This window comes from Mustela erminea, chromosome 3 (assembly GCF_009829155.1).
Source record: "Mustela erminea isolate mMusErm1 chromosome 3, mMusErm1.Pri, whole genome shotgun sequence".
Taxonomy (NCBI): domain Eukaryota; kingdom Metazoa; phylum Chordata; class Mammalia; order Carnivora; family Mustelidae; genus Mustela; species Mustela erminea.
Genome location: NC_045616.1, coordinates 153,508,650 through 153,528,742, shown reverse-complemented (window position 1 = coordinate 153,528,742; position 20,093 = coordinate 153,508,650). Strand labels below are relative to the sequence as shown.

The window sequence follows — 20,093 nt, the reverse complement described above, 5'->3', positions numbered from 1 at the left end:
CCAGGGCACCACAGGTGCAGAGCCACCCCCCTTCCCTCCTGCCCCTTCAGGCTTGTCTTCAAGTTCCTCTGCAGCTCCACTCTCCAGGGGAACATGCAAATCTCTCCCCACCCACTGTAGAGAAAATGTCTCCTCTGTAAAGATAAACCTTTGCTTAGAAAGATACAGTAAATAAAGCCATGTAGACCCAGCAACATTTCCACTAGTTTTTGTCCAGATAGTCAAGAATGTGACAGCAAATGTGTTTCCTAGCCTTCCCTGAGCTGTAGTGTGCAGTGGCACAAGGGACCTGCCTGTGAGCAGTGCTTCAACAGATTCAGAAAAAACACCCAGAGGATGAGCTCCACAACTGCCCCGCCCACGGCTTCTGCCTCTGTCACACCAGGCTTGCCCCCACCGGCACCTTGATGCCCATTCCTCTCCCTTTGACACTCTCCCTCTGCCTGTCCTCAGGGCCAGTGCCCCCGCCCCCTCCAGGCCTTCGTTCACTTGTCCATCTCTCAGGGAGGCCTACCCCATTAGGTATCTCACTAAATACTCCATTCCAATATTTTAACTGCCCCCACCAACTCTGCATACACTGTTCACTCCCCGTCTCCCTTATCAAGCTCTGTTTCTTTTCCCCATCATGCCTACTAGCTTCCCACATACTACATAATTTACTGTTTCATGATGTGCCTAGTGTCTAGTCTGTGACTCAGCACACAGGAGGCTCTCAATAAATATTTATGCAATAAATGAACAAATAAAATATTACACATATATGCAACCTTCAGTGAAATGCAAGACAACCGTTAGAGAAAAAAAAAAAAGTGCTGCTCTGCACCTTCAAGTAATTCCTACATCAGGACCTTTCTATTGTTATACTGACCTTTAACAAGGGTGAGAAACTCTTCATGCTTGACTCGGTTCCTCTGGATGTCGATCTTCAGGGTGAGCAGCAAGGTGAACAGGAACTTGTGTTCTTCATACAAGCCCCGGGCTGCATACTTATGAACCTCATAGGTCATATGCTCAATGATATTAGCAATCCTCTTGCTCGTAATTGGGCTTTTGACAGACCTGGTGGAGAGAACCAGACTTAAATCAGGCTTATCCCACTCCCCTTTTCCATTGCCCATAAAAACGTCTTTAGCAGAGAACAGGTAACTTTGGAGGGCCAGTTCTTTTTTACGCATAAGAATAAGCATCCTAAATCCAAAATAACAAGCATTCTCTCAACATAAAATAACACAACAGAATCTGCAATGTTGTCTAAATCAATTTTACCCGCAGGGTATTATCACTCACAACAAGGTCTTGGGAATTCTCTTGTTTAACAGAAATAGATGAAACCCAAGGAATCAATCCATGGATGAAGAGTTGGTAGAGCTGTCTCTGAGCGTAAGAGGATTTATGAGAATGATGTGTTAACATGCTGGTAATTACACTCGGCTTAGATTTAAAAAAAAAAAAAAAAAAAGACTCAATAGCAAAAGGAAAAGAAGTTATAAGGTCATCATTGGAGCCCGCAGATAGAAAATTCAGCCTGGCTTCCTGAGTACAGACATACCTGGCTAAGGAAAGGTCAAACAAGCCAAGAAACTGGCCGAGCGAGGTCTGATACATTTCATTGACCAAGCGCATCTCAGTGATGAGGAAATACAGAATGCTGCCTCGCGTCGCCACTGAAAAACAAAGAAGGTTACATGGGCTGGGGTTGGACAGTGAATGACCCGTGCACAGACTAGTTTAAACTCTAAATGAAAACAGGCCTTAGTTTTGTTTTATCCATGACTATCTACCAGCACTAGGAGTCTGGAGCAAGGCTCATGATGTATAAATTAGTTCTTATTCATAAGCTTTGTGTAAGTAGTCTGTTGTTGGTGTTTATCAAGTGGAATTTTTCACGTTAGAACTTCCAGATCCCTTATAAACATACTTCACTCTCTTTTCTCATTGGCAGAAGAGGCAACTGATGGGAAAGCAAAAACTGTAACGACCGGCAAATTGTGTAGGCATCTTATGCACCTCATGTCTATGCTCCAGGAGGAAGCCCCAATCACGTGTGGCCTCAGGTTGGCAAAACAAGGCATGGCAACGATGACTCTCCACCAGCACATGATACTGCTCTGATTATTTCTCTAAGAAGAATGATATATTTCTAAAGGAAACAATGCTTTCCACAGGTCCCTCTTGTAACGCGTAAACAACACTGATTTGCAAATTTATGAGTAAGACTCCAGCACTCCGGTGAGACCAAGGAGCTACTTTTCTAATACAAAGACTGCAAACAGAATACTGGCTGATTGCTACCAAATGATAAAAAACTAGTGAACAGCCCATAAATGCTGCACTAACTCCTCAGATTTCGAAACAGTTGTCAGACGTTCTTTCAAAATCCTCCCTCTGTACTTTCTAAGTGTAAAGAATTTGCCAACGCACAGGAACGGTAAGCACCTAGAAAATATACACCATTGCAAATTTTTTTCATCTCAGTTTTACCGAATGCCTCCCAAAGTGATGCCACAAAACGTGAATGGCCACCCTGCCTCGTGCCACCATTTTCATTAATGTCCTTCGTTCCTTTAATTTCTCCGATGTTCGGTTTTTTTCTCACTTCATTTTCCTGTGACATTTATCTTTCATTACCAAACTTACCAGGTCTGTATTCCTCCCGGGCTGAGTTAATTTGAATTTCTGTCTCGGCCGAAATTTCCAGCTTCTGTGTCACCTCTTCCGCGGTCTTTTTTGTGTTACTCAGCACAACTATGAGACTCTCGTCTTCCACCAGGGACCCCTGGGTACTCGTCAGCCGGTAAAGCAAATTATCTTCTAGCTCTTTCATCCTTCTTTTGTTTGCAGTTACCTCCTCCACGAGATGAGTTCTCTCTTTCTCCAGTTCCTGTGAATTGGCATAAAGATATTTTCCTCCTTAATTAACAACTATTGTTTGGCCATTCCTGAAAAAGTTAACCTATGGGGCTGCCTTCCTCCACTGTAGTTCTCATACTGGACTGCTGAAAATACATCAGATTAAGAAGAGGGGGAGAATGAACGGAAGAAGGAAGAATGGATGGCCAATAACAAGAAATTTGCTAAGAACACTACCAACATCCCTGGACCATCTATCTATTTCCTAAAGTCAAATCATTTTAAGTGACTTCTGGAATTATATGTAAGCTTGTTTTGAAGGTGAAAAATAGTTGAGAATATATTGGAATATATTCGAAGACGCATATCGATCTCTCGGATTAAATACATTTTCTTCTGTTTAGTTTTTGTTTATAAGAGCTCTGTTGTTGTCTGAATGGGATTATTGTCAACTCGCTGGTTGAAATGGTATCCAATCCCCCGAAAAGCAAGTGTCCAAAAAACTTAGTCAAACAATCCACATGGCTGTTTTAAGTATCTTTAAATGGGAAACTGTTTTTGGTCTGGAAAGGTGTTGGAAAGTTCTAGATCTTTCCTGAAAGATCTTTTTAAACAGTTGGGGAGAGAACGGTTTTGGAAGGTTATTGTCCTTACTGGCTACTTCTTCGTCATGGTGGTTTGGAGAGGGAGAGTCTGTGGAACAGAAGGAAAAAAAGGATGAAATGGGGAGGGTGGAGAAAGAGGCCATCGCCATGACACAGAACAAGCCAAAGGCAACACAAAGCCCAGTGGCTGTAACTGAAAACCAGAGATCTAACATAAAGGTGGTAGTAACAAAACTGCATGAAGACAAAGAACAAAGGCCACTGGCCACTGCGTTCTGTTCTAGCCAACTAATCACCGTTGACCCAACAGTTATGATGGGTAGAACCCTACCAGGCTTTGAGCAAAATCTCAGAACTTGCTTAACTCTTGGAGACAAAGCAACTCCGGCACAACCTGCCTTTATTGCCTTTGCTTCCTTTTACTGGGTTACATTGAAAAGCTTCCTTCATGGTTATTTTCATTTCACTTATTCACCAGATAAGAATCTCAAATTTGAGAAAATATAAAAAACAAACAAACCAACAACAACAACAAAAAAAAAACGAGTGCAGAAAGTGACATCTAAGACACCTGCAAAATTCCTCTCCATAAGCTACTGTTAAAAAAGAGAACTTACGCTACAGTTACACTAAGAAATAAAGTAATAAAGTTTAAGGGAAAAATTCAAGTATTTTTTATTGTCATATTCCCACATTTCCCACACTATCACTATCACGTCTGAGTTCCTAAATATCTATCTAAATATCCTAAGTATCGGTCTAAATATCCTCACCTCTTGAAGATGACCGGTAAGGTTAAGAACATAAAGCCATAGGGAGAATGATGGTTTTGACATCAGGAAGACAAGTGTTTGAATCGCAGCCCCCAGAGATCTATCAGCTAAATGGTGTTGGCCGTATTATATAACCCTAGAGCCTCAGTTTCCCTATGTGTGAGATGGATATGGAAACAGCTCAGACAGTGATCGTCAGGATATAACTAGTAAAGCAGCTACAACAGAAACTGAATCACGATAACTGCTCAAAAGACTTCTCTCTCCCTTTTCTCCCCTTCTTCGACTCTTCCCAAGCATGGATTTTTCAGAAGCATTATAATAGTTATTGGAAAAATAAGCAGTTTGGAAAGTAAAATTATAGGTTGGCACAAAATAAACCCTACTTCGGAATTTCACAAATCATTATAATAGCTTAATCAAGTGGCGAACTTTCCGATCTTGTACTTATCTCAGAGATGCATGGTCTCGTGTCTGCTGGGACGAGAACACGGGCTGTCAAATCCCAAACTGTACCGAGTCTTACGGATTCTCCCAGCACCGTAGTTTTTCCTCCATCTATGGGTTCCAAACCAATAGCCAGGGCCCTGGGTTAGCCTTTAGTTACTCCTCAGGGACTAGTCTAACTACAACTGGTCTCCCTGCTCACCCTCTGCTCTGTCATCACCCCCTTTCCTGCTCCTAGACCTTTGGGGATCTCTCGCAGCTGTTTTGAAAGATCCAACATTCTCAACATAGTTTACAAGACATTTCAACCTACACTTCCAATCTCATCTCCTCCTGAGAACTACAGAATCAGTACCAAAATCATAACCCCATGTTACTCACAAAAACTGTTAATCACAAAATAAACAGTTAATATAATGTATACAAAGGGGCAAATCATCCAGTTCCTGATTTTAAAAATAGCAAGTAAAAGCTTGAACACTATTCAGATGGTTGGAGTCAGTTCAATATCATTGTTAACACCAACAAATCTGTCAATTAAAGTAACTGCCTGTATTCCTAAAGGATTAAAATGAGGCTAAGAAGTACATTTCTCCCGAAGTCTGAAACTGATAAAATAATATCCCCTAAAGTAAACAGTATAATTTAAAGCAATTGGGAATTATGAAAGCAATCTGTATACTAAATAGTGGGTAAATAGCCAATCACTACAATGGGACAAGAGTTATGGAAAAAAAGAAAGTAATCTCTGAAGGTAAACAGAATAGCTATTTGCTTCTCTTTTCCTTTTCTTTTTTTTTTTTTAAAGATTTTATTTACTTGACAGAGATCGAGCATGAGCAGAGGGTAGGAGCAGTGGAGGGAGGAAGAAGCTCATGCCCCACTGAGCAGGGAGCCCCAAGCAAGGCTTAGGGCTCGATCCTAGGATCCGAGGACCCTGAGATCACCACCTGAGCAGAAGGCTGATGCTTAACCAACTGAACCACCCATGCACCCCTGCAACTTGTTTTTCACTCAGGATTTTAAAACAGAAAACCTATTTTGGGATAAGGTTTTCAGTGTATGCTCACATGTATGGCTGATTTAAACATCGTTCTGTTGAACTATGACTTTAGGTCCCCCAAACTATAAGAAGATGGTTCTTTTTGAAATTAATAATAAGGAGCAAAATTGATCAAAATCATTTTGCCTATAAGCATTTTCCCATCAAAGGGATTACCTCAACACACACACACACACACACACACACACACACACACGTAAACATTTGTGTTATGTATTCTATTTACTAAGGCTGCCATTTAAATTTTTTATAGAAACTTTGATAATATGAAAAGTATCCCCAAAGTGGGTAAGAAAGTACAGTAGTGATTCAGAACAATATCAGGAAACATACTATGTATTAATCAAAGTATCAAAAATTAAGTACCTCAACAAAGATGCAAATGACAACTAAAAATATTTGTGTACCTAAACTGCATCTGTCACTACGGTTTTGAAATCAGTAAAAGGAAACAGGTGACAGCCTTTCAGTTCTAAGAGATCACCCAGGCTTTCATCCAAGGATCCTTCCCTTTTGTACCTTACATGGCAATTAAAATAGAAAGATTAAACAATAGCTTTCAGATTTATTTTTCTCTATAGCGATGAGCTGGTGATAACGACATCTGTTTAAGGATCCTCATTAAATTATTTCTTCTGTTGGATCCACCAAGTTTGGGTGCTTCCACCCCTAAAATAAATCAAACATCTGTTGGCTCCTCTGGGATTTTGAACAAGGTGACCTCTGAGGCCTTGTGTTGTGTGAACAATAGAAGCTATTAATCTAGATTAGTATTTTTCGCCTAATACTATATAGCTCTCTTTGAGTTTCTGTCTTGTTCTCAGGGATCAAGGTAAGAGTGAAACTAAGGAAAAAAAAATATTTAAGGATAGTTGCTAGAGAACTACTGGTTTGCTGCCTGTTTAAAAATGGTCTTGATACCTCGCCTTCTGGTGACAACAGCAGGCTGCCTACATCTACTCACAGGTACATCAGGTCAACAATTGAATATGGCCTTGATGTGACCTTGAACAGCTCACACATTTAAAACGACTGCTTTGCAGCACCCAGAAAATGTAGAATCATTAAAAATCTGCCTTCCCTGCATTCCTGTGCTCTGGGGTTTGCATCTGTTTCTGAAAGGTAACAAACCCCGAGAGCCAGCAGTCTAACAGCAGAGCACTGACGAGACCAGAGCTCATGTGATAACAAGGCTGCTCACTGCCAGTATCTCCAAGACACTGGACAGCTGGTGAATTTATGGATTCAGAGAAAAAAAGCCTTTCCCTGGCATCATAAGTCATTGTTCCCAGCCACCTTTCAGAAGAACAGACAGACCGGTAAAGGTTGGATTCATCCTGACTGCAGAGAACCCACACCTGGTTTCAGCTCATGTGTTAGGGAATTTCTTAGATGCTTTCCAACACCAGCTTCTTAAGCGGGGTCTTCCCTGCTTTCAATACCCACCCTTGGCTCTGAACAGCATGTTATACTGATGGAGTATACACAGTAATCACCTAAGAAGAGACCATAGTCAGAGAGACTGCATTGTCACAGAAGTCAAAGGAACACTTTTTGAACCTGTAAGGCTCTTTTCAAATGAGTTACTCAATTTCCAGAAAGCACCAGAGATCAACTCAGACCCCCTTGCCACCATCCAGGCTAAGGCGATTTAGCAATGTGAGTGAATTCGGGAGTGTGGTGGGAAGACGAGATGCTACAAAAGAAAAGGCGGCTTGCAGGTTGTATATTACTGAAAAGCCTTCGAAAGTAAGTTCAACAGCTCACTTCATGCATGAGACCTTGTGTTAGAGGGAAGAAAATACAGGTTATGTGTTGTCTAATCATGTATTTCAGGGTAAGAAGACCCTCTAATACTCTAAGAGAGTGAGGGTCCCATTCATATGGCCATACTTTTCCCAAGAATTATCTACTTGGAGCCTGGAATAGATTCTGATCATGAGACAACAGTAAAGGAGTAGTTTTCTCAAGACACTCAAGGCACTTTTCCAGGGGGGTAAGAAAAGGCCCAGCCTGGGATCCACATTGGCTTTTCAAGGCTGTTGAAAGCCTTTTCAAAGGAGTTTAAAGTGCCCCTCGCATCCTCTTAAACTTCTGTTTGAACAATTATGGCTTCAGTGCTGGAGCTGTTTTGCTGCAAATAAAATCTGTCAGAACAAATTATTTCTTCCAAGGAAACTATATTCATCTCAGCTGAATGTAAGAAAACCAAAGACAAGCCTATGTTTCAAACTGCTGCTGGGACTCCTTATCTGCTGGAAGCCAACACCACAGGTGAAAGCAGAGCCTAACACAAAGGTATTGGCCACTGCCCCAAAGACTCTTGGGGATTCCCTGCTCGACATTGCATGTGGCGGATGAAGAATCCCAGTCCTTCCTAAGTAAGGATATGGCAGTGCTAGGCTTCCTCAACCAGCTCGACTCTGACTCACAAAATAAAGAAGCGCATATTCTGAAGGCTGCTATTACTTCAGGAGCAAGTCTGTGGTAGGAACTCTGGCCTCAGTTCCTGGCATTCTGAGGTCACTAACTACGTGAATCTACAAAGTCAGATTTAATGCTCCTAATAAAACTTCCAACCATAGGACTCTATGATTTATGCACTATAAACTAAAAAATAAAAAGAGACTACCCATAAAAAAGGAAAGGAGGGAGGGGGAAAAGTGGTGAAGAAGCAAGAGATAAACATATAGAAGGACTCGTAAGACCAAGCATGAAGCACACACACAAAAAATGTTTTTTCAAAATCATAGGAAGGACAAATTCCAAAGATTTTGCCAAAGGTTTTAACCTAAATAAATCTTGAGTCAATCTAAAAGGGGGCTATAAAATAAAGTAGACTTCTCATTGCTCCTGGAGAAAATCAATAGCAACTCTTAGAGTTCATGCAGTTCTACCAAAAGAGTCTTATTAAAATCCGGTGACTCAAAACAAGGAGGTTTATAAATTATTGGCTATTTTTTATCAATCATTAAGTTATTCCACCAAATAGAAGTAGAGAAAACAGATACGTGACCAAGCCAGAGCCTCCAGAAGGTGCTCAGGGAGGTTCCAGAGTCACAAATGTCTGTCCCGTCACAACATACATGCAGCTCTCTCATATAGGCAACGAGTAAGACTTAAGAATGTTGTCTGCTAGCTGTTTTTAATCCCAGGGGTTTGAAGTCGCTAGTCTTAATTTTATACTCCAGAAGCATAATAATGAATTGAATGAAAGCAAAACCTAGCTGTATCCTAGAAACCTAAAAGTTAACAGGCAAACAGAACTCACGACCATGCAAACTCTTCAGAGAAATGAAGCAATGTAAGACCAGAAAAATGATGCCGGGCATGAGACTGATATTCTCATAGTCCCGTCATTATGCTCCACAAAATCAATGGATATATATGATTTATGAGACAGATGAAACACAGAAGGTAATCGGTTAGTAATTACCCAAGACACCTGGGAATGAATAATGGAAAAAAAAAAACCACAGGGATAAAAGGCAGGGGGGCCTTAATCCTATGAAAACTTTTATCATATTATTTTCGTCAATGAAAGAATCGCAACACAATGCCGAAAAGGAGGTGGTCACACTTCACTCACCTGCTTCTCTGTGAGGATGACTCTCCCCAGTAACTGATCTTCCAGACCTTTCATGGTGACAGTGAAGTCAATGATAGAGGTCCGAGCACTTATTTCGGGGGTGTAGGCTGGGTTGGGCAGTTTGGTGGTGATGTAGAGTCTGAAGCCATCCATCACGTCTACTTCCTTATCACCAACTTTCACCTTTATTATAAAAATAAAGTCAAAAGTAATAAAACATGCATACACCTTCCTGTGTCCTTTTCTGCACAGGATCAAGCATTGCTTTAAGTAATTATATAACTGGAGATCTCTGTATACTGAAAAAGAATTCATCGTTAGGCATTCACAGGGCTTCAAACCACTAGGATGAAAGAAAGAAAGGTGGGTGGAAAGGAGGAAGGGAGGGAGGAAGTTCAATGTATGCCAGTATATACCATAAATTAGAATTTAGCACCAAAATTGGTGTGATCGTGAAGAAGTGAGATGGATAACCCATCCAAAATTTCGTTCAGAGATCAAGACTGATGACATCACATATGTACCAAAGGGTATAAAAATGTTTATTACTCATATAATGAGATTTCTGGAGAGATTAAAGTAGGTCCCCAACCGGTCCCAAAAACTGATTGAGAGAGTAAGGAAAAGTAGCGGTCTTCGGGTTTTATGGTGATTAGGAGCTTGGGCTGAGATAAAGGTTCCCACACAGGGCATCAACAGAGGATTGTATGGTTTGATTTTCCCACCATTGTCAAAGGCAAAAGTTCCACATTTTCTTGTCAGCTTGCCCAGATTTGAGACAGGAGGGGAGGGTGAAGGTCATGATGGGTTTTGAAAGACATCCCCACCGTCAATCATCAAAATGGAGTCAGATTCTGTCACACAAAAGAAGTAGATATTTCTAAAAGGACTGTTCTTAAAAACTTTAATCCAAACTCAGGAAGTGTAGAAAAGAAAAGCAAATGTCTCTTCCAATGACTCAAATTTCAGTTGTTGCCTAATGAGAAAATTTCATCTATGTCTATGTCACATTTACCCGGCCTCGTGCTAATGGTTCCGCACATTATTATCAATAGGTTTAACCTACCTTAAATGTAGACCCAGTCTTAATGAAGTTCCTCTCCAAAACATTATCCAGCGCTGGATCTAGTTCCTCCCCAACATCTTCAATAAGCAAGGGCCTTCCAAGAGAAAGACTGTCCTCCAGATGGTTTCTGAAATACTTGTGATTGAGAGATGTGATCTAGAAACAAGACCCAAAGGTTGCTGTTGACAATATCACGATGTCACGCACACAGAGAACGGACATTAAATGGTGCCTGGGCATTCTATCATGGGACACAAATACGGAGATCTTTAGAGAGCCTTATCTGGAACCCATAGAGGGTGAGACTGTACTGCAAGCTTAAACTGTTTCCATCCTTTTCTTTTACAAACTGTCATTCCCCAGGGCAATCTGTCTTCTCATCACCATCACTTTTGTGACAAATAATAGTGGGATAATCATGAAGCGTCCTAGTTCAGTGCTACACACATGGTGTGGTACAACTCCACACTGCTCTGTTCATCAAGGAAGGATTTAGGCTCTAACAGGGGAATCTGAAACCTTCAAAAGATGGCATTAGTAGAGATCCATACAAATGTAAACACAATTTTTAGAAAAGATTTTAATATTAGAGTTTAGACTTGCATCTGTTACTGCTCTATCAAGGATTACAATAGCTACTATTTTCAATTATTTCTTACTTCTCAGACTCTTGTTCATCTGTGGCAATAAAACCTCTCGGTAGCATGAATGGACTCAAACACAAGTTACCTGGAGTTCATACTGGCTTTCTTTGTTTTTAATCCAGATCTTCCCTTGAGTCTGTGGGTCAATTAACAAAGGATAGCGAGATGCCTTTGTGACAATGATTCCATTCTGAATGGACAGGTCATCATTTGGCAGACCTTGGAGGTTCCATTCACTAATAGTGGGAGCATCAATCAACATCTCGTTGAGATTTAGGTTGTCTCCAAATGGGATTTCCCGGACTTTCATTTCCTTCTGCCAGTCATTGAGCAGCAGACTGCGAAACTCTTGGTTAAATGGACCAGAATAAGATAGAAAAGCTGTAGCCAACAACACATCCCCTAAAACAGAAAACAGAATGCCACTTAAATACTTTATAATCAGCCTTGTAAATGTGCAGAATATTAAATATATTCTAAAGGCAACCACTCTTTTAAACTAACTTCCAGAAACCAGACCGTGACCACGTGTTGCTATGTCTTGGTGAATAAGCAGTAGATCATTGTTAAACAGGTCCAAATGGTCCACCTGACAGGCAAGTAACACCTGACAGGCATCAATAACTAGGTTATTTTGATTCTTGCTGGATGTGAGAGTATGACTTTGGAGCTTAAGGGATACAAATCCTGAGAAGACAGAGCCTCCATTCCAAGTGACCCTGATCAATAAGACAATTGACTCACAGGAAAATTTGAAAGTGACCCTTTGAAGGTCAATAGCACATCTACCTAATAAGGACTGCACAGATGCCAGACCGGTATTCATCCTTCTGAAACATCGGGACACATACACACAGGAATTTGAAGGACTAGAGGGTTCGTTTGTATTCTGATTAAAGTTTCAGTTTCCTAACGCCCTAACAGAGTCCACACATAATCTGATTAATACAGGAATTTACATACCTACAAGTCTTTTTGTTTGTGCAGCAAACTCTTTGCTTTGTTCCGTCCATCTTTCTTTTTCTCCCGCCAAGCCCCCGATCAGCGCGGAGGCCGTCTGCATCTTCCGCCTGCAGCGCTCCGCGTCCTCAAGCAAGGTCTAAAAAAGGGCCAGAATCAGAAGAAAACTCTGTTCAGAAAAATATGGCCTCTGGCTGAGGAATATAATTTTAAACCATTATATATTATCTGCCCTTCTGAGACCTGTGAACCATTTATCTCACAGGAAGTATAAAACTCAATTCCTGTGTGCCTGTGTTAGCCAAAGCCCAGCTTTTAAACCTTTACAAGGGTCCTGAGCCCACAGGTCACACTCTCCCTGGGTGTTAATAAGTAAGAGATAATAGAAATTTGTGTCATTTATGAGTTCCTTATAAAGAAAAATAGAGATAAAATACAAGCATACTTACTAATACATAGCACAAGAAAAAGTAAAATACATATCCTACTTGAAAATCAGGAATATTTCTCCTGTTAAAGTTCTCACATCATTAATGCTTCATGTAATTGCACATCTCCTCTGACTTGAAGTGAAACTTTATATTAATCTTCAGATTGTGCTATTCTGAGGTTTGCTCACAGATCCCGGCGACACCTGACTCAGCAGGTCCCTTTCTGGTGCTCTGTGCATCAGTAAAAGACCATGAACCAGAATTTCACATGCTGTTGCCACTCAAGTCTCCATTCTTAAAAACAAATGGTCCTCCTCCTTCTTAAGACCACTGCTAACGCTACTTGTAAAAATGTGTATGTATGAAATAACAGTGGGGACAGATAAAGATTTAGCTATAGGACCAGTCACCGGAAATTCATTTATAAAATTTATGTATGTTACACATGATATATAATTATGTTATATATGCTAAATGTCTAATGATAGAGAAACATTTAAATAAATTATGGTGGAATAAGCATACTCTGAAGCCATTAAATTATTTTATAAAGATTTTTATAATCAAGAAAATATTCAATTACTAAGTTAAAAATTTAATTTATAAACAGTATGCATTGAATTATGTTATGTATTTAAATGTTATATTTTACATATATTTTTAAAATATATGTAAAGCAAGGAAGATGTTCAGATGGGAAATGAAAAAGAGCAAATACTTCTAGTGTTCATTTCCAGGATTCTCTATGCGTATATTCCATAAAGAACATGAGTTGCTTCTGTAATAATAACACAACACAGTGTTTTTCAAAAGCAAGATACGTATTCTAGTTTGTTCTCTGAGATTCTATTCTACTGTCCCCTTTCCCCCAGAGTTATTGCAGGAAACCTAAAAGCCCAGCTGAGGTGTACCCCCACATCTATGTTGCCCATATTTGTTTATTTGTTTCTCCCCAAGAAGAAAGATGCCAGCTAGGAAGTGTGATCCTACAGATCACTTATTTCTGCCCACCTTTGAAACTAACTTTTCATGTAAAAGATACTTTTAAGATTAAGTTGTCTTCCCCAAATTCCCCATCCCATTCACAAATAAGAAAATGGCCAGGACTCTCTTCTCTGGCATTTTTTTTTCTGGGAGCCCACGCTCATTTGGGGGATGGGAACAGCAAGAAGGGAGAGGAGCGGACATCAGAGAGTACGGAAGCCAGGAGCAGCTCTTCCCTCCAAGCCTGGCTGGGGTAATGAGCGGACTTCCCTGGGTTCCTCGGGCAGGGCCCCAGCCCACTCTCTGTTGATGCTCCCGGGGGGTAACCAGCCATCCTAAAGGCCTAGGGAAGTGGGCCCCACAAAAGCACCACGCTGTGCAGAGAGGAGTGGGGCACACACTCCTTCAGCGAACAGCAGAGACCTGGGGCTGGAGGTTATGGGTCCCACCATGGTGAACTGTGAATTCAAGGCCGCCCTCCAACTTTCTGTAAGTCCGTAAGCACCCGGGACTTGCATGGCGCTCATGGAGGGGGAAGGAGCCACAGAATGACTAAAGGTCATCTTCACTCCAGCATGAGGGAGGCAGGTAGATTCCCGGCCAGATTTTGTGTTTTTTAATTTAAAAAAATTTGACATTTGTCAAAACAAGTTTTAAAGTCAGAGCCATGCCTTCACAGTAGCACTTCTTGTATGGTCCTAACAAACAGGAGATGCTCAAATCCAAAATAGCATATTGAACGAACGGATGCAAAAATATTCCAACTGAAACAGAACAACACGGGACCTAAAATATTTCCAGTCTATTCAGTAGCGCCTCCAAATGGATGGGAGTGTCCCCCGTGGCAAATAATGATCACTCTTTCACCATAGTTTCCGAAGTATATTTTCTCTTTATGTGATGATGATAGGTGAATCCCAAAAGCATAATAAACAAACCCCAATAGGTGATGTACAATTACTTCTCTAAAATTTCTAAAAGTCTCTTCTTTTGCTTTCAGGAGTGGAAGTATCACACATTCTCACATAGTAAAATTTGAGCATTCATCTAAGTTCCCTTGTTGGGACTCCTGTAAGAGACTGGACAATCAGAGCGGGAACTACAACCCTGACCAGTGAAGATCGAGAGCCGGCAGGAGGAAGGGAACAGAGTTTTTCCTTTATCTCTTATTTACCAAACACGGGATTTACCAGAGCCAGAAGCTAACATATCTGTCCACTTCAAGAAAATCATTAGAGATTCATAAATACAAAACACCAAGGTGAATGTGTGTTTAGACTGAGAGGGGAAAAAACACTACAAAGTCTTGGTGTTGGGGCATCTGGGTGGCTCAGTGGGTTAAAGCCTCTGCCTTGGGCTCAGGTCATGATCCCGGGGTCCTGGGATCGAGCCCTGCATGAGGATATCTGCTCAGCAGAGAGCCTGCTTTCCCCTCTCTCTCTGCCTGCTTCTCTACCTACTTGTGATCTCTGTCAAAGAAATAAATAAAATCTTAAAAAAAAAAAAGTCTTGGTGTCTTAGAAACTCAGGTACCTTTCGTCTGAAATTTCTAGGCATTTTATCCAAATGCTTATATGCAAATACTTGCCAACCATAACCGGGTCTCCCTCTTACCTACAACTCCCAGGATCCCCAGCGCCTAGGACACTGTGCACATGAGAAGCTCTGAAGCTTAAGCTACATTAGTTGTGTGTTAAAGCTGCCTGAATTTCCAGAAGGAAAGAAGTCCGTATGAAGCTGGAATTAATAGAAACAAGATAAAGAACCTATTGCCCAGTGAACCAGAAGTGTCTGAACCCAAATTCTGAAAGGTTCTACAGCTGCTATTTGCAGCCTAGGTTGAGAAGACCATAGACGGTCATTGTCATCAGATGCAACCATGTGGCCATAACACTGGTCCAGCAGAGAAGCCTGAAGTGGACACCAGAAGACCAAGATCTACTTCTGACTGCCCAGCCCTACAACTAGGAGCTGTCCTCTGGACCTCAGCTCCTTTCTCCAAAATGACAATTTAAAAAGCCATCTTGCTTACCTTGCAAGATCAATTTAAAGCTTAAATGAAATGAAGAGGGAAGACATGATTTGAAAAACAGAAAGTGCTCCACAAGGGGCTGTTTTCACCACCATCCATGAGAAGATTCAGAATGTTTATGTTCCAGAACAGACTCCCATCTTGGCTGACCATCCTGACCTCTCACCAAGGTCCTCAGGGCTTAGTGAAGGATGAAGTGTTGTTTATGTACTATGTATACATTGAATCAATCCCTGCTGGGAACCAAACCCTTGGAGAAAGAAAGGAGCAAAGGAAGGGTTTACGGTAGCCATATTAACGTATGACCGTCCCTTCAGTGCCGAGGAGTTACCTGCTTCTCGGTCATGGCCTGTTCATACTCAGCCTGCACCACGTCGAGCTCTGCACGCTTGTCATCCAGCTCAGCCTGGGCCTTCTGCAGATCTTGCATGGCCAAGACGTAACGATTCTCCTGGATCACCAAGTTGGCCTGCACAGGACATACCCAGGGTGAATGAGGGACCAGGAACAACCAACCAATCAGCCGGCATTTCTTCTGAGATCTCAGCCATGCTCATACCTGTTCTCTGCTCTTCCCCTAGAGTCTTGGCATTAAGTCAAGACCAAATTTCAGTGTGGACTTGACATAAATGTTTATAAGCAGAAAATTGTAATTCATTCGAAGTTAGCGCATCTTTTCTGTCAAGTGACAGATAATAAATAGTTTAGAAGTCTTGGGCTGAGGGGCAAAATGGAGGCTATTATTCAGGCACTTACTTAAAAACCATTTAAAAATGTAAAAATTCTTCTTATTTCACAAGCTGTACACACGGAGGTTGTGAGCTAGATTTGGCCTGCGGGCCGGAGTTTGCCAGTGCTTAGATCAGAGCATTGCGGTATGAAAAGCACATAGGTACTCTACAGAACATTGTAAGATTATTGTAGGAAAAGAAAAAAATGAATATTGAGAACCATCTGCCGAGTAAGACTCATCACTATTGATGAGGATGTTAAAACTGGATAAAAAATGGAACCTAATTATTCACTGAAGGTAAAATATAGATTTTCTGAGCCATGGTGATCTCGATGTCGTTCTTGTAGTCTAGGCTTCTATATTGCTTGCCTTCCATAAAAGAATTGGTACCTTGAGCTGTGACTAATTAAAAATATTTATTTTTAAGGAAGCTACTAAATTTGACTCAAAAGCGATATTCAAAAGCAATATTAGCAAAAGAGGAGATATAGAAATCAGTTCTTGCTTACAGGAATTTAGATGCTTTAAACAATTTTTGGAATCAAATTTTTCCTTTTTAAGTCTCTAAGATGTTAAAATTGACTTTCATGGGGGATAATCCACTATTAGGGCCACGTTCTCTCTGGGGTGTTTCAGAAGAAAAGATTATCTTGAAAAAAATTTTTTGAAATAAATTATTTTCCTGTCCGAAAACCTCAGGCTCCCAAATTTTGGAAGAATAACTCTTTAAGGGAAACCCCAATTTCTATAACTTACTAGGACCAATGACAGGCAAAAGCGTGGCTTAACAGCTACACTTTAAAAAGGATCTAACTCTTGGGACATTTTCTTCTCTGGTCTGCTGTAAACCACACCTGTGGCTGTGGCATAAATATAAAAGAAAAGCAAGGTAACAATGCCCAACAACTCTCTAAAGCAACATACTGATGTCAAACCATCACAGCTCCAGAGATTTTTAATATTTTCTAGAATTTTCTAAATTGAGAAAATTTTTCATGAAGATCTCAAAAGTTGCCAACCAAAAGGCATAGAATCCTTCAAGTCTAGCGGCTTGCCTTGGGAGCTGTGGGCCTCCATGCAGATAGCTTACATTCTGTAAGATTCAGTTTATCCATGACGATGCTGAAGATCTACCTCCTGTGATGTGTGTGAGAGAGGATTAAATAAGACAATGCATGTAAACACCCACCACTGGTGTTTGGCATAGAGCAAGAATCCAATAAATAACAGATGTTGTTGTCCAAGTTGAGTATTTAAGGCTCTATTGTTATAAACATCCTATTTCTGTGAATGGATATTTACTGGTTTTCATGGTTTTCAAGGAGAAATCTCATTATAATTAACTTGAACAGAGTCTAAATTGCTACTAGTTGGTATTTAAGTTCATTCTCTACTAGATGTCACTTGGCCCGTTGCAGGAGTGTTCTCCAGACAAAGGAGAAGAGCCCCTCAGGGTCCTCGTCACTGCTTAGTGTTGAGGAGGTTCCAGCTGGAGTGTAAGGAGTGTCCTTAATCTGTCTTCACTCAGAAGCAGGGAAGCCCCTCTGGGAACACGCAAAATCAGAGGCCTTGGTCAGGGTTGTTGCATACGTTAGCAGAGCTGCCCAGCGATAATCTGCACTCCCTCCATCTTCGCCTTCTCTGAAGCAGTGACTGTGTAGGCTCTAACTGCACTTCTGTTCACGACAGAACATTCAGAAGGACCTGATGCACTCAAGGCTCCCGGGGCCTGGGAGCTCATAAGACATTAGGAGGTCACTTCCGGAACTGACTTCTCAGAAAGAGAAACAGAGGATCTAGGAGCAGATAAAACATTCCCCCTTCTGACGGTGTTCCCTTCACTTCCTACTGCACGATCAAGGGTGTCCTAGGACCAGGTGGAGGCTAAAATGTCATAGAATAGGGGAGTGGATTTCCTTGTTCTTATGTAAACCTTGTTCAGAACGGTCATTATTTAGCATTGATTTTGGCTCATTTTCTTTAGAATAGTTATAGTGACATAAAAGCTGTCCATCATGAATTCAACAGTAATTCCCTTAAAAACACCGCATGCTCACTCACTGGAAAAATTTGCGAAGGAAGTCCTGCACGTTTCATTTGATAAGGCTGTTCCAATTCAGCCAGTATCAGAAGGCCCATTTTGGAGCTACGCTGGAGTCTCCAATGGTCCCAAAATTCATAATGTTGACAGCATGACATCAATCATTGGTTCTGAAATTCCCTAAACCAAATGAGCCTCTGTTCTTTAAGTTGCTTTAAGACCCCAAGGGGCTTTAGCCACTGAATAAATGACCCTGGTATGGTAACAGAAAAGGAAATGGGACTTGCAAGTCAATCCCTATCTTCTTTCCACTCTAAGTTATTTGTATCATGTTTATTAAGTTCCTCACATAGTTTATAAGCGTTAGTGGATTTCAGTTGATGCTTGAGAGAGATCGGACTCCTACAAAAGCAAAATAATCAAACAGGCCACACGTGCCCTCTTTGAGACACCGGTATTCCATTTTCAAAGCAAGTATTTGCCTCTCTGTCTGCTGAAGACGGTCACTGATGGCCGGGGACAGGGCACGGGTGTGCATATGAAGCCTAGAAATGCAATTACTCAAAGGGAAACAAGCCTACTCTCCAATTACATTAAAGAACAGATGACATTCAATGTCCTTCCTGAGCGGGAAAGGAGAAGAGTGGGAGTACTGTGTCATACCTTACAACCAAGACCAGCCACCAGCTGTGTGCTGATCTGCCTCAGTCATAAGATTCCCTGGCAGGAGATCTGGGATGTTATTGGGGGATTCTATGCTATCGTTTTCTATGTGTCTTTTTTCCAAGTTGCCATTGTGTTGGGAGAATATCCAGCAGCCCACAGTGGACTTGGCATCCTTGTTGAGAGTCCATGCTTAAAGGCTTGCACAACTCAGCCTGGCGTGGTTATTACGGAGAAGAGAAACATCCTGTGCTTGGCCTTTCTGTCACTCGCTCTCCCCATGGACTTGAATGCAACCACACCAGAGGCCAAAGGCTCCTGTGCTACATGGAAAGACAAGACGAGCTGACCTCAAGGGCTCTCACAGGCACGTAACATGTGGTTCTACATAGGAGGCTCACCTTCAGAGGCAAGACTTCTCTGTTGATAGAAAAGAAGGAAGCCATGGCTTTGGTCCAGGAACAGAGACCAGCTACGTTCCCACACACACGCTTAGCAGTTTCAATGTTGTAGTCTGTCATTTCAAAGTAAGGATTCAGAAATTCTATCACTTCTTCATTGATCGTGTCTTTGGGGAATTGCTATGAAAGAAAAGAGTAAAATTAAGTCAAAATACCTACTTCCATAAAGTCATACTCCCATGATGCTTACAATGCAACTGCAATTATTGAACAACCAGGAAAGGATGAATGACACCATATTCTGTTGATATCTCAGGATATGGGGCCAAAGTCCTGAGAGTGAAAACAAGAATGAGCAGTGACAGCGAAGAAGTGAGAGCAAACTTTAGCTTCTGTGAACAAGAGATACCAAGCCCCAGTAAATGTTCTGGGATCCAGGGAAAGAGTAAATTATTTAGGTGATGAATACTAATATGGTTACTAAAATTTCCAAAGCAATAACATTTTCATGTCATTAATCCTAAATAGGTGAATTGTAAACCCATAAAATCAATAATGGAAAACTAACACAGTCAGGTATACTCAGCCTAAGGATAAAATCTATTTAGCATTTAGCAGCAACTAAATGCTTAATACATTCAGAGAGATTCTATTAAACTCATCTGAATTACAAAGTAACAACCTGGACATTAGGTCTTGAGGGCAATGAATTAATTTTTAATCATAAAATTATCCAGAATGTGGGAGAACTGGTATCTTCTGAAGCGGTAAAACTGAAAAACAGTAGCAGAAGTGGATTACGAATGCT

At 41.1% G+C, this 20,093-nt stretch overlaps 1 protein-coding gene across 1 annotated transcript in view; it reads right to left on the bottom strand.

The window, feature by feature from the left end:
• The window catches only part of DNAH5 (dynein axonemal heavy chain 5), a 264,535-nt gene that overhangs the window by 32,936 nt on the left and 211,506 nt on the right, over positions 1 to 20,093 (bottom strand). Inside the window, exons 60-68 of the mRNA XM_032337743.1 lie at positions 19,286 to 19,465; positions 15,779 to 15,916; positions 12,004 to 12,139; positions 11,126 to 11,442; positions 10,397 to 10,552; positions 9,331 to 9,513; positions 2,641 to 2,884; positions 1,553 to 1,667; positions 872 to 1,062 (exon numbers count right to left, since the gene is read on the bottom strand). Coding sequence (XP_032193634.1) covers positions 872 to 1,062; positions 1,553 to 1,667; positions 2,641 to 2,884; positions 9,331 to 9,513; positions 10,397 to 10,552; positions 11,126 to 11,442; positions 12,004 to 12,139; positions 15,779 to 15,916; positions 19,286 to 19,465 — 1,660 coding nt within the window. The remainder of the gene's footprint in view (positions 1 to 871; positions 1,063 to 1,552; positions 1,668 to 2,640; positions 2,885 to 9,330; positions 9,514 to 10,396; positions 10,553 to 11,125; positions 11,443 to 12,003; positions 12,140 to 15,778; positions 15,917 to 19,285; positions 19,466 to 20,093) is intronic.